At 44.6% G+C, this 12,441-nt stretch overlaps 1 protein-coding gene across 6 annotated transcripts in view; it reads left to right on the top strand.

Moving 5' to 3' along the window:
- Positions 1–12,441, top strand: part of ldlrap1b (low density lipoprotein receptor adaptor protein 1b) — a 39,450-nt gene that overhangs the window by 16,303 nt on the left and 10,706 nt on the right. For all 6 annotated transcript variants that reach the window (XR_015925900.1, XM_088602635.1, XM_088602639.1 and 3 more), the window contains exons 2-5: positions 2,949–3,091; positions 4,442–4,554; positions 6,635–6,749; positions 8,405–8,477. Coding sequence is in view for 5 of the 6 variants with exons in the window: in XM_088602635.1 (XP_088458761.1) it covers positions 2,949–3,091; positions 4,442–4,554; positions 6,635–6,749; positions 8,405–8,477 (444 nt within the window). In the remaining variant the exon portion in view is untranslated. The remainder of the gene's footprint in view (positions 1–2,948; positions 3,092–4,441; positions 4,555–6,634; positions 6,750–8,404; positions 8,478–12,441) is intronic.

Raw genomic sequence — 12,441 nt, 5'->3', positions numbered from 1 at the left:
ACTAAATGTACTAAGCTACAGGATGGTCTTCTTTTCCAAAGTTTAAACTAGAGTATCTATTCAAACAGGAACAAGTATAGGTGTATTCCATTATGAAAAATATTTTGGCTGTGGAGCCTTCTTCGTGTGTGACACTTAAATACTTTCTAGAGACAAGGATGTTTTAATGATTTGAAGAACAAGATGTCAAAGTCTAAAACAATCCACTGTTTGTTCGGTGAAGTAGGGTTTGTATGTTCCAGTGGAAATTTTACAGTTGAAAGGCCATTTTCAGGAGCTGGCACTAATTCTGCTTTCCCAGGTATTAATGCACCACCGTAGTGATTCATCATCTTTCTCGTCAAAATATGGTACGGTTTCTGCATTAGCAGAAGAACATTGAGGCAGTGGTTTCTTTTCTGCTGTTTGAGACACTGGTAAGTAAAGTTGTGGCTTCATTTTCTGTTTTTTTAAATAAAGTGCACTGCAGGTGAGGAGAGCTCAAAATGTCTGTTGCTGCACAGTTTCCACAGTCCTGAACTGGGCTGTGGGTTTTGGTGCTCTGATGGACAACAGGCCTTTTTTCTTCCTGCGATAGCTTGATGATCTTTTCTCTGGAGGTCGGATAATGCACAGAGGCAGCCGTCCCTGACAATAGCTGCTGGTATTGTGTGCAGTGGTTTGCTAGCTGTCACACGTGCTGTAGCTGGCACCTTCGTGCCTGCCTCTGGACTGGTACAGTGTTATAAAGAGGGATTGTTTTCGCTCTGCAGATGAAGAAAGGCCTGTCTTTGTGTTGCCTGGCCCCTCTGAGGCACTTGGGACTGGCGGTGGGGGGGTTGTTTATTAAATCTGATCGTTGGCATCTTTGATCGCACAAATACGGCCAGATGCTGAACTCGGCATTTGCCCGAGTCTGTGTAAAGATGTGTATTGTTTCTTTTATCACGTGATCTTGCTCGTCTTGCAGACCTTATTCCACAATCCCCATGGGAGCATAGAGGTTGAAAATGACTGTGCTGTGGTCTGTCTTGCCCGTTTCTTGGCTTATTTTCAAGGGTCTCATCTGGTCCCCTGAAAAAAAAGTCCAGTAGTTCAGATTCAAAAGGGAGGCTGGATATTTTGTGCCAGAGTGTGGAATGGGAGAACTGGGGAGGCAGCGGCTTCTTTTCTGCTGTTTGAGACACTGGGAAGGAATGTTCTGGCTTTGTTTTCTGTTTTTTAAATAGTGCACTGCAGGTGAGCAGAGCTTAAAATGTCTGTTGCTGTGCAGTTTCCACAATTTTGATTTGGACTGCGGACTTGAAAGGCTCTGAGGGGGACTGTAAATCTAACACCTGACTCTACCTAACTGGCAGTAATAATGCCACTTGTTCCTCACATGAGTTGAAACCTTCTCCATCCTCCCAATTTCTCAAGACCCATCACTGATAGTCGGCATGAAAAGCAGTTTTTCTTTCTCCTCCTTGTGGTGACCAGAGAGCAGGAATAGCTGCTTGTTGTGCTAGGGGCTTGTCTACACAGCAGTCATGAAGTCTGTAACTGAGAAGAGGCGATTTGAGCCATCTGGCTCACTTGTTTAAGGAATCCCTTGTCATAGTAACTAAAACAGGGTCTGACTCCACTGTCTCATGCTGTTTGTGTGGGGAAACCCAGTCATTTTACCAGTGCCTGTGCTCTGGTATGTTGTAAGTCACCCAACCAAGAGGAAATGGAGAATTACTTATATTAGCCTCTGAATTCTATGCCTGCTTTCCCAGTGGTGTTTTCCATAGCTCTTTCCAAATCTGATACAGGTTTAAAATCTATATTTGGTTACCTGTTATTCTTTCCTTGTTGTAGTTCATTAGTTGAAAGGCTGTGAGGTGTTCGTATAAGACATAGTAATTGAAATCTCCTCCACTGGTAAACTTTTCAGTTATGAAGAACTGGAAGATTAAGGAACTCCATTTTAACAAACACCTTTCCTCCTCCTGCTAGATCCGGTCTATACTATGCTATCTCTGAACTCAACTAACACAGCTTTCCCTTTATTCTGTGAAAAGGCAATGGAACAGGTTTGTTTTTGTGGAAGGTGGTGAGGAGAAAGACCCTTAAACAGTGCATTAGATTTCTTTGAAGGTGCAGCAGACTGTTGTGATGTTTGATTCTGTACTGAATTTCTTTTGTTAATTGTTTAGTCTTATCCTGGAATTGTCTGCCGAGCCTGTGACTAAAGCAGATTACAAAATGCCTTTAACTTCTTCCATCTTAACCTTCCTCATAATCCTTTGCGTCTTTGCCTTGTTTTAAAGATGCTGCTTTGAGAGGCATCATGGCCTCTGAAGCTGTGTGTAATCGGGAAGATTACAGGAGCATGAATATGGTGAAGCAGTCCTAAATCCTCTGGTTATGCAAGAGTTGCAACAAGGGAAGAACAGTTTCAAACCGGATCAGCTGATGAGGGCTAGGTTAATGCTTCTCCTGCTAGAGGAAAAGTAATCTATTCTTAAAATGTTTCTACAGTAACTTAATTTAGTGAAGACAGGCGCACACCAAGGTGTTTTTATTTAACAGGGGTTTTTCTAAAAAGATCCACATGTGGTTGTTTGGGGTTAAATCTGAATTTAAAAAGCCCCTATATAGCAGGAAGTTAGTGAAGATGTTTGTGTGCTTGTCCCATTTTAATCTACGGTAGTTTAGTTTCCTGCGCTCAGCATTGTGTGCCAGTTTTGAGTCCGTCTTGCTCCTCGGTTTTAGAGGGGAGACAAGGTGGCATGGGACTGACCGGTTAAGCCCTGTTACTGTATGAATATGTGCCCCGTACATGAAAATAACTTATTTGCGATTCTTTATGGATTTTGTTGCCTTGAATAAAACTCGTGCTTGCACTATTCTGCCATTTTTCGAAGCAAGTTGGGCTCGAGTCTTGTTGGAGTGGGCTCTCTCCGTTGACCCTCTTCCTCCGCTCCCTCTCTCCCGGTGAACAGAACTGCCCGAGAACTGGACGGACACGAGGGAGACGCTGCTGGAGGGCATGGCTTTCAACCTGAAGTACCTGGGCATGACGCTGGTGGAGCAGCCCAAGGGTGAGGAGCTGTCTGCTGCGGCAGTCAAGAGGATCGTCGCCACGGTGAGCCGCCACCCAGTCTGAAAGGAGCGATGCTGTAGGTCGTGTTGAGGGCTTGTCGATGATACTCTCACTGGCCTGGCAGGCTGCAGTATCAAGCCACCATTCATCTGTTTTTGTCTGGCTCCCTCATGTAAATGATGAATTTGAAGCTGAAATGTGCTGTCAAGGAGCCAGAGTAAACTCTCTGAAATCAAAACCATTCTCGCACAGGATACGTCAAGCCTGATGCTAACAACGGGAGAAGAGAGGACAGTGGGGCGCTGTTGGTTAAGCAACATGAGGGTGTCCGTTCATCTGTTTTGGTGAAAGATCCTAAAGTTTTGGCTGCTGCAGATCCTACCAACTGGGCTGTTTGTTTCAGGAGCTCCACAGTGTTGTGTGGAGTTGTCTCCAATTTCTTTCCTCTCGCCCCCATGTGTCCTGTTCTGTTTGAAGGTTGAACCTTATGTTTTAAGATGGTGTTTGGACCTTTTCTTACATTCAATCTTAATTGTGATTTTAAGTTTATTCTTTTCCCAGAAGCTTTTTAACGGTTACACCGTGGCATGAGATCAGCTGGTGTAGGAAAGGAGCTTGATGTTTTTTTTTTAAGGCTGTTTGGCTCATGCAAATGCTGCAGTCTGCTGCTGTTCTTAGAAAGCGAGGGGGAAGAACCTATAAAATTGAATGTGATGGCATGCATTAGTTTAATATTTGGAATTCCACCTCTGTTATTTTTATCATCATGCATGCTTCAGCAGTCAGCCTTGAGCCTGCAGGGTGTGGGTCTGTGGCCGCACGCCTGTTGAAGCCTGCAGTCATGCTGGGAACCTGCAGGGGGAAAGGGAAGGCACAGTGGGTGGGGTGACGCCTGGCACAGTTTTCATGCATCAAACCACGAGTGATGGCACAGTCCTGTCTATCGAGAAGGTGCCAGGATGTAGATCGTGTTGCACGGAGCATTGCAGACAGGTGAGCCAGCGCCTTGAGGCTGGTGGAGAGAACGATGGCGTCTGTGAGCAACCATTCAGCAGATTGTGGAAGTTATACTTGGCTGCCAGACAGAAAAATATCCAATAGGTGTTCGTGCTGTTGTGGAGCCATTGCATGCCAACATTAGGGGAAAAAGAGAAAATTGCTCGTTTTAAAGAGCCAAAATGAAAAGATTGTGGTGGAGGGTGCGGAGCCTAAAAACTTTAGGATGATGATCATCACCTAAATTTAAAATGCGGGGGGTTATGGTTTTTGGGTGTGTGTAAATAATGGGCTCTCAATGTTACAAATGTTTCTTGTTCTGGTTATGGCTCTAATAAACCTGCCTCAACGGACTACACATTGTTTATGCTGACTGTTATCTCAACATCCTTATAGGCCAAAGCCAGTGGAAAGAAACTCCAGAAGGTGACGCTGAAAGTGTCTCCCAGGGGGATTGTACTTTACGACAGCTCCACCAATCAGCTCATTGAGAACATCTCCATATACAGGTAGGCGGGCTTAAAGACATTGGCGCCACACGCAGCTGGCAGCGCTGGCGCGTCTGGAGGAACACGAGAGGTCCTAGGTAACTGTGAACTGTGGTTTCTGCTCCAGCAGCGAAGCAGCTGACGTGGAATGACACTGTATGGAATGATTTGGAGTAACCCCATCCCGAGCAATAATCATTGAATTCTAAATTTGAGAAATTGTGTTCATCTGTATGTTGTGGGAAGCCCTGCATTACTTTTCACCCATGAAAAAGCGGAGAAAGGGATTCTTCACACCCGATGTGTCGCAGAGGTGAAAGTGTTCTGAAGAGATTCAGGGGCAGAAATGCATTAAGCCTCCATACAGTGGGGCTTTGCTAGAACATGACCAAAAATTTCCCGAGCGAGGGGCGTTCTGAACGGCTCGATCCATGAAATGGGTTCCACCAGGCTCCGGATCTCCGCTCTCCCGCGGAATTCCCGGGCAGCTGTGTGCCACTACCAGCGCCCACTCCCCTCACGCTCGCGCCACCTGCGTGACCCCCTCACGACATCCACCCAGTGCAAGTTAACAACCGGTGGCGATGCTGAAAGCAAAAAAAGTAGGAGAATGAGAGAAAGATTCGAGGCAGGCTGGGCCTTGCTCAGGCTTGATACGGGTGTGTGGGCTTAATTAATCCCATCTGTGCAACTGGAAGTTGTTAGCATTAAACACCATCGATGCCTTAACGTGCACTCACTCATAAAATGTATTTATTATTCTTTTATTTTCTGATTTTCAGCCTGCTTTTTCCCCTTTTATTTTCATTTGATCGTATGTACTGCTCAAGGCTGTACATCATACATTTTTCTTCATGACACGTGAGATGAGGAATCTTAATTTAGTGTTATCAGATGTACGTGCTTTTGAATTTTCTTTATTATTGAATTAATTCATTTGTAAATGCGTGAAACAGTAGGGTTTAACAGGACTTTGTGCTGCCTTTTTCCTCCGTCCCTAACTTTTCATAAGCTCTTCGGTTTCTCCAGTATGCTTTGTTGGAGGAATGTACGCTGTAGTCCCTGCATTGGAGGGGTGCTTACTGTGTATCGAATGACGTTTGTGTACGTGTCACAACTGTACAGACTCGCTAAATGCTTTCGGCTTTGTGAATGAAAGTCTTGGTTTTGCAGATCTGCACTAAAATTGTCACCTGTGGAAAGGGGAATGGGCTTAGTGCTATTGTGATAAAACTACTACAGTCCTAGAAACCATAAGAGCACCCTTTGGACAGCCCCCTTCATCCCCGAGCTGAGTGTGCAAAAAGCACAGCTCGGTGAACTTGCCTGTCCTCATGCTGTATTAATCTAAGGCCTCTTTTTATTTTTGGGGAGTCAACATTTTTATAACCTTTTGAATACAGGCTGTCTCTGCAGGGCTGTGGGTTAAATGACAGTCCTCCAGAGCACAGTCAGCAGTCTACAATTACAGCCTCTAATGGCTTTGCCAGGCAGCCTGACCAGGCATGTTTCTGTCGCAGTAATGGGAAATGCACAGAGCTCCGGTTACTAATGGGCGCTGTCATTCACAACCACCTGAGGGCAGGTCTGCTGCTGGTGGCCATGTGCTTGGCAGACAGTTGGCATTGGTGTGGGATAGGCAAGAAAAAAATATTCTTACAGGAACAGGTAGAATTTTGCAGTAGGTTTAATACTGAAATCTATTCTGATTACGCTCACAAATCCCATCTGTTCAGTGTTACCTCTGTGGTCACTATCCCCCTTTCGGGGACACGGGCTTTGTTCTGCTCCCCTACCGGGTGGGGTAGTGAGTATGCGATTGAAAGTACAAGAAATGCAGAGGTTTGGATGTTCTGTGTGATGTGATGGGGTAGCACCTGAGGGTCATTAAACAGTTTAATTTTCAGAAATAGATGTAGGATTTTCATTTTTGGTGGGGGGAAAAAAATGAAACTGCAATTCAGACTTGAGTTGTAAGTGGCAATATTGAATATTGGTTTAAACGGTGGTGACGGATCTTAAAGAGTTTTCTACGGAATGGGAATAATCCAAAATGTAAAAAAGGTTTAACCTTTCCCTGTCGGTTCCTCCCCCTCCTCAGGATATCTTACTGCACAGCTGACAAGATGCACGACAAGGTGTTTGCCTACATTGCACAGAGCCAGCAGAACGAGACCCTGGAGTGCCACGCCTTCCTGTGCAGCAAGAGGAAAGTGGTGAGTGCCTGTACCCCGGGGCCCTGGATGTACGTTGCAGTTTTGCAGCCGTCCCGGCGGCAGTAATCTTCTGCAAGACAAAGACTGGTCTGGCCCAGCATCACCGCGATGATTTATCTTAATTACAGTAGTGGGTGGTGCCAAAAGACCATTCAATTCGGACAAATTGCAGAAACCTTTGAAATTGAATTGTATTTCAAGTTTTTTTTCCCTACCCCTTTATCTGTTTTTCTGTAGAGTCCTCGCCATGAATTTTTCATCTGTTAGCAGATCCCGCAAAGCTTACAGTGATGCTTTCTTTCAATATATCGTATTGAAGCACTGACCAGCTCCAGTTTATTAGAAGGCCCAGATGGGTGTTGAAAAAGATCCGTTCTCTGTTCTCCACATTGGTTGTAGTCACTCCCTTTCAGGCAGGAAAAAACGTTTAAAAAAAAAAAGTAATTGGCTTCGTCCTTGTATTCCACCCTTCCTGGGTTATGAAGAGCAAGGCCAGGGACAAACTGAAGGGCTCACTCCTACAGTGTATAAGCAACGGTCCTCTGAAGTGGTTCTCCTAAAATCTGTAAATGAAAGCCTAAGATGCCTTGTTGCTGAAGCTGCCCTGAAGACATTGCACATCCTTGCACGCCCCTTTATCTGAATGAGCTGTCTGATGGCGCCACAACAAATTCTCAACTGGGTGTGTCCCCTTCTAACCAGAAGGGCTGTTTCTTCCTCGGTGGCTGTCGAGGGGGGGGTCTGGCTCTCGGGGGCTCGTTTCAGGAATCGCCACACCCATCTCCTTCCTTCCCCTGTCTGTTCTGGAAGCCCTGCTTCCTAATAAACAGCCTTTTAGCATTGGGGTTGTGTGCCTGTGCTGAGGGATGCAGGGCAAAAATACTAAATAACTACATCAAATTTACCAGTACAGCTGCTTTAGCAGGCAGTTCTAGTAATTTGAATTTATTCAGCTTTAAAAGTTTTTGGATTACTGTTCATGCTATCAAGATCCTAGTGTGAATATAGACTATAAAGTCCCTAGACCTGAGCACTGTATCTGTTTCTGTAGGTAAGAGTGTTCTCCCTGAGTTTTGCATGAACCAGATTTTCTACCTTTGCCTGTTGTCTAGGTGGGTAGAACTGGGTTACAGGACCCAAAAGCAGGCAACGGACGTGCCAGTTTAATAATGATAAATAATCCTTAAACTTACATAACATGTTCATGGACACTCCATTCAAAGTGCTTTACAGGTAATGGGGACTCCCCTCCCCCACCACCAGTGTGTAGCCCCAGCTGGATGATGCAACAGCAGCCAAAATGCACCAGTATGCTCCCCACACACAAGCACTCATCAGCTATCATGGCTGTTTAATGACCACAGAGAGTCAGGACCCTGGTTTTGTCTCATCTGAAGGATGGCACCACTTATTTACAGTATAGTGTTGCCGTCCCTATACTGGGGCATGAGAACCCACACAGACCACAGGGTGAGGGCTCCCTACTGGTCCTGCCAACAGTTCTTCCAGCAGCAGCCTTAGCTTTCCCAGGAGGTCTCCCATCCAGGTGCTGGCCAGGCTCACACCTGCTGAGCGCCAGTGGTGAGTTGCCGGGGTGATGCCCCAGCTGGCGATCGGCGAGACCCTTTCCTGAGCGTGTTTCTGCTTTGTTGCAGGCCCAGGCGGTCACGCTCACTGTGGCTCAGGCCTTCCGAGTGGCGTTCGAGTTCTGGCAGGCTGCCAAAGAAGGTAGGCACGGTCGCCTTGGCGACGCAGGAACTACAGCTTGGCCACGTGCCGCCCGGATTCTTGCACGACATTCGGGCTCCCCTTGCTCTGAAGAAATACAACACCCGCTCTTTGCTCTTCTGAGAATTGAATATGACTTCTTGCAGATAGGGGGTCACTGGAACACAGGCTGAAGGCCTCCACCGTATTGCCTAAATCATGAGGTTTTTGGACCTGGAAGTGAAAAATGGCTTCTGGAGATGAATGCCTTGTTGGCAGTTTCACATCTGTTAATGTTAGCTCTTGTTAGGTGGAAAATAGTTCTACCTACGTGTGCCAATTTTTTCGGAAACCTGAATGAACATGGAAATTGCAGTATTGCGTTTTGGTTTTGAGTACTGGCACCTTTTTTACATTCCAGACTAAATCCAAATTTGTGTTTGCAGTCTCGTGCTGTTAGCTTAGCTTAAATGGTTTAAATGAAGTTAAACTTTTCATTAGTTGGCCCATAATACAAATGGGGATACAAGGGAAAATAACTCCTTTTTAAATCTTTTTTTTTTCCAGTGATTCTAGAGATCAACCCAGGTGTTAACGCAGTTGGTACAGCTGATGTCAGAAAGTGCTGGCCTGGTTAGGGCCCAGGTGTGTTACTGTGGGTCAGGACAGAAACAAATAAAATTCCTTGAAGGCAATATTTTTTTTACTAGATTCTGGAAAAGGGTCTTGCTGCCTTCTGGCACGCTAGTGTGGTCATTGTACACATCTCTTTAAACCATGATGCTGTATAAAACTGGTTTGGGTAGAATTTTGTAGTATTTTTATAAAGGGTATGACCCTCCTTTCCCAGAAGGAAAACCCAAACTAAACTGATGTTGCGTTACTCCACAGAGTGCTGTGTAATTATCTTTTGCAACATGCAATCATGCAGTTTTGAGTTCCAGTCCTCTTAAGTCAGCAAAACATCTGCATTTCATTTGGTCTTTAAGACTTTTCCTCTGCGGTTTGCGAAAGCCCTCCGCTACCTGATGTCCATTTCGTCTCCTGCTGCCATACCAGATATAATCTTACAAGAGGAGCAAATTGAACAGTTACCCGTGTCAGAACCAGCGCTCCTCTACACTCCCAATCTGTCCGCAAAGGCTTTAGGTTGGAACAGCCTGGGACTGGAATCGGAGTTCCTGTTCAGTGGCGGTGGACTGAGACATAAGCTATACATTCAGTCCTTGATACGAGTTGAATCTGGTTGAAGAGAGCTGACCAGCGAATGATGTCAGCTCTCCCATCCGTATATGTGGGCAGGGGAGATCCTTCTGTGTTTCTCAAGTGTTTGTAGCTGTTTCCTGTGGTGCTGGATTTTTTTTTTTCCCCCCAAAACGGCAGCGATCTTGTTGGGATGAGACAACTATTTGTCTTCAAGAAAACGGCACCTGGTCTCGTCCTTTTATGTATTAAGGGTGATTAATTCTAGCACAAACTAGTTTGAGTCCCAGTCTGTAACGTCGCTGAAAAGTGCTTTAAGGAGCTTCAGTTTTACAGAGTCGATTTGACCCACAGTCATATGCACATGGACACAAACACAACCACCAGCACCACTCCTCCTCCTACAGGTGCTGAGTATGAATGGCAGCCCCTTGGGAATCTAGCAATGTGACAAGTTAAAGAATCCCTTTCTAGGTACCACTGACAGCTCTGCGCTACTCAGATTGCTATAACTTTAATTTTTCTCTCACTGCTGCTTAATAAAGAGTATCAGATTGACAGGGTATTTTTAAATCCTTGGGTGAGCAAACACAGCTCATGTTTTCTGGTTTTTATTCAAGATCAAAAGCAGAGCATCTGCGGTACTTTCTTAAAGTACCTGCGATCAAGACGAACTAGTTTTTATTTCTTCCCACTTCTCGGCTGTGCATTGCTTTTCCTACATGATTATTAAAACTGCGAAGTAGGAAGGTGTTTTTTTTTTTTTAGGCTTATCAGATCCACAAGGATATAACTCACCGGCAGTACTGAGACTGAACAATAACAGGCTAAGTCTGTAGTTTCTGCTGGTTCATTAGATTTTAGGTACTAGCACTGCATCAACTTTTAAAGTCAGACGGCAATTACTACCCCCCCACCCCGCCCCTCCAAAGATGAAACAAGAAGAAAACATCCTTCAGGCATCTGTGGTTGTTTCGCTGTAGCGCAGAAACATCAAAAAGCTTTCAGGGTTTTATTTTTTCAGAGGATACTTTGTTACGGGAGAAGCCCTTGAGGAGGGAGAAGTTGGGAATCAAAAGGACTCCTCTTTTTTTTTTTTTTTTTTTTTTTTTTTATTCAAAGGCAGTGTCAGCCTGAGTTACCTGCTCTTTGCACATGTTCCATTGTCTGAAGATCAAAAGAAAGCCTTACCTGGTCCTCTCTAGTCGCGACCTCGATATCTAAGCCCTACAAATGCGTGGAAGTACGGTTCAGTTCCCCCCCTGGGGCAGCTGCAAGTCTCTTCAATGCAGTTGGATTTGAGTGGGCGATTCTCTGCCTCCATCTGTTTAATTCAGACTCAATCACATAGGTTTGGGAAACCTTAAAGGGCCCTAGCCCTGGTTAAAAACCCCAAATGGGACCATACAATTTAAAGCTTGTCCATGTTCAAGACATCAGGTCTGTTCTGTTTAAAATGTGATCTTCCTGAGTGTACGATGCATTATTTTAGATAGTTTCTGATCATTCCTTCCATTTGTACAGTCCTTTTCAACCTGAAAGATCTCAAAAAAGAAACGTCCCCTTGTTTTACATATAGGAGGGGACCCACTTAGCACCAGGCACCAGCTGCCAGACGGAGTGAACTGAGCTGTTAAACTCTGATTGAGAATAAGTGTGGTTTCTGTCACAGCTGTCTGTGAAGGTGTAGAATTAAGTCTCCCAGACAGCCTAGGGCTGGAATCAGCCTTCCTGTTTAAAACCAGTGGGCTACAACCTGAATATAACGACCAAGTAGTCAGGCCCTTGGTTGAGTGCCACTTCCAAAGCACGCTATCACCTACAGCGTAGTGTCCCTGGTTAAAGGGAGCATGGACAATAAGTGAGAAGAGAATAGTTTGTTTTTAAATGGATGCACTAAGTGATGCATGCCCCTTGCTCACATTTTCAGTCAAATCCCTAACCCACTAGTAGTGGCTTTTTGATGGTTCACAAAAACTGTCTCTTGCTTTTAAACTTTTTAAGCAAAGCGGTTAAAGGTGTAGAGATCTGATTTCTTCTTTTTATCTTTTCTGACATTAATGGAAGCATTATGTATAAACTATCAACTATGATTGTGTTTAACAGCCCTGAAGAATGTTTAAATATGCATAACGTTACCTTAGGCATGAGTGTGGTTCTAAATTTGGAATTGTGCCACCTTCTCCTGTATAATTATTGAGTGACCTTGCTGGAATCTTCCACTCGCAGGTTATGAACACTTGCACTTTGACCAGTGTCCTCCAAAAAACAATTCTTGTTGGATTTTGTTGCGTTTTTTGTTGGCAATGGGGAAACAATAGGGTTATAAAAGTGAAGAAATTTGTGGGAGTATACAACATGTCCCCCAGCCATGTTCTTGAAGCAGATAGCCTTGTTTCTTTCAAGAAATGGCTATGTTCATGGATCAATTAATATCCTTTATTTATATAGCACCTTTTTAAACAGCTTTTCAAAGCTCAAAAATTACAGTATTAATTACCAAACAAGTTTGATTGGGCCCAATGGACTTTTTTGTAACATTGTTCTTATGCAGATTTTCATGGATTCTCTTTTGCTAATGATTTTGGCTTTATTTTTATACAAGTATTCTAGTTCACAGATGGAGCTGGTCAGGCCTTGCTGTTCATTGGGCACTGCGATATAGCCTACCTGCTCCAAGCTTCCTGATCAGTGGTATTGAACCAGCTTGTACAGTTCCATCTCATGCATTTATACTCTCGTTTGCACCTCCTGATTCTGGTTTCCTCCAGGGGGGAAGTTA

This window comes from Lepisosteus platostomus, chromosome 13 (assembly GCF_059453375.1).
Source record: "Lepisosteus platostomus isolate fLepPlt1 chromosome 13, fLepPlt1.hap1, whole genome shotgun sequence".
NCBI classification, from domain to species: Eukaryota; Metazoa; Chordata; class Actinopteri; order Semionotiformes; family Lepisosteidae; genus Lepisosteus; species Lepisosteus platostomus.
This window is presented reverse-complemented; position numbering and strand designations above follow the sequence as displayed.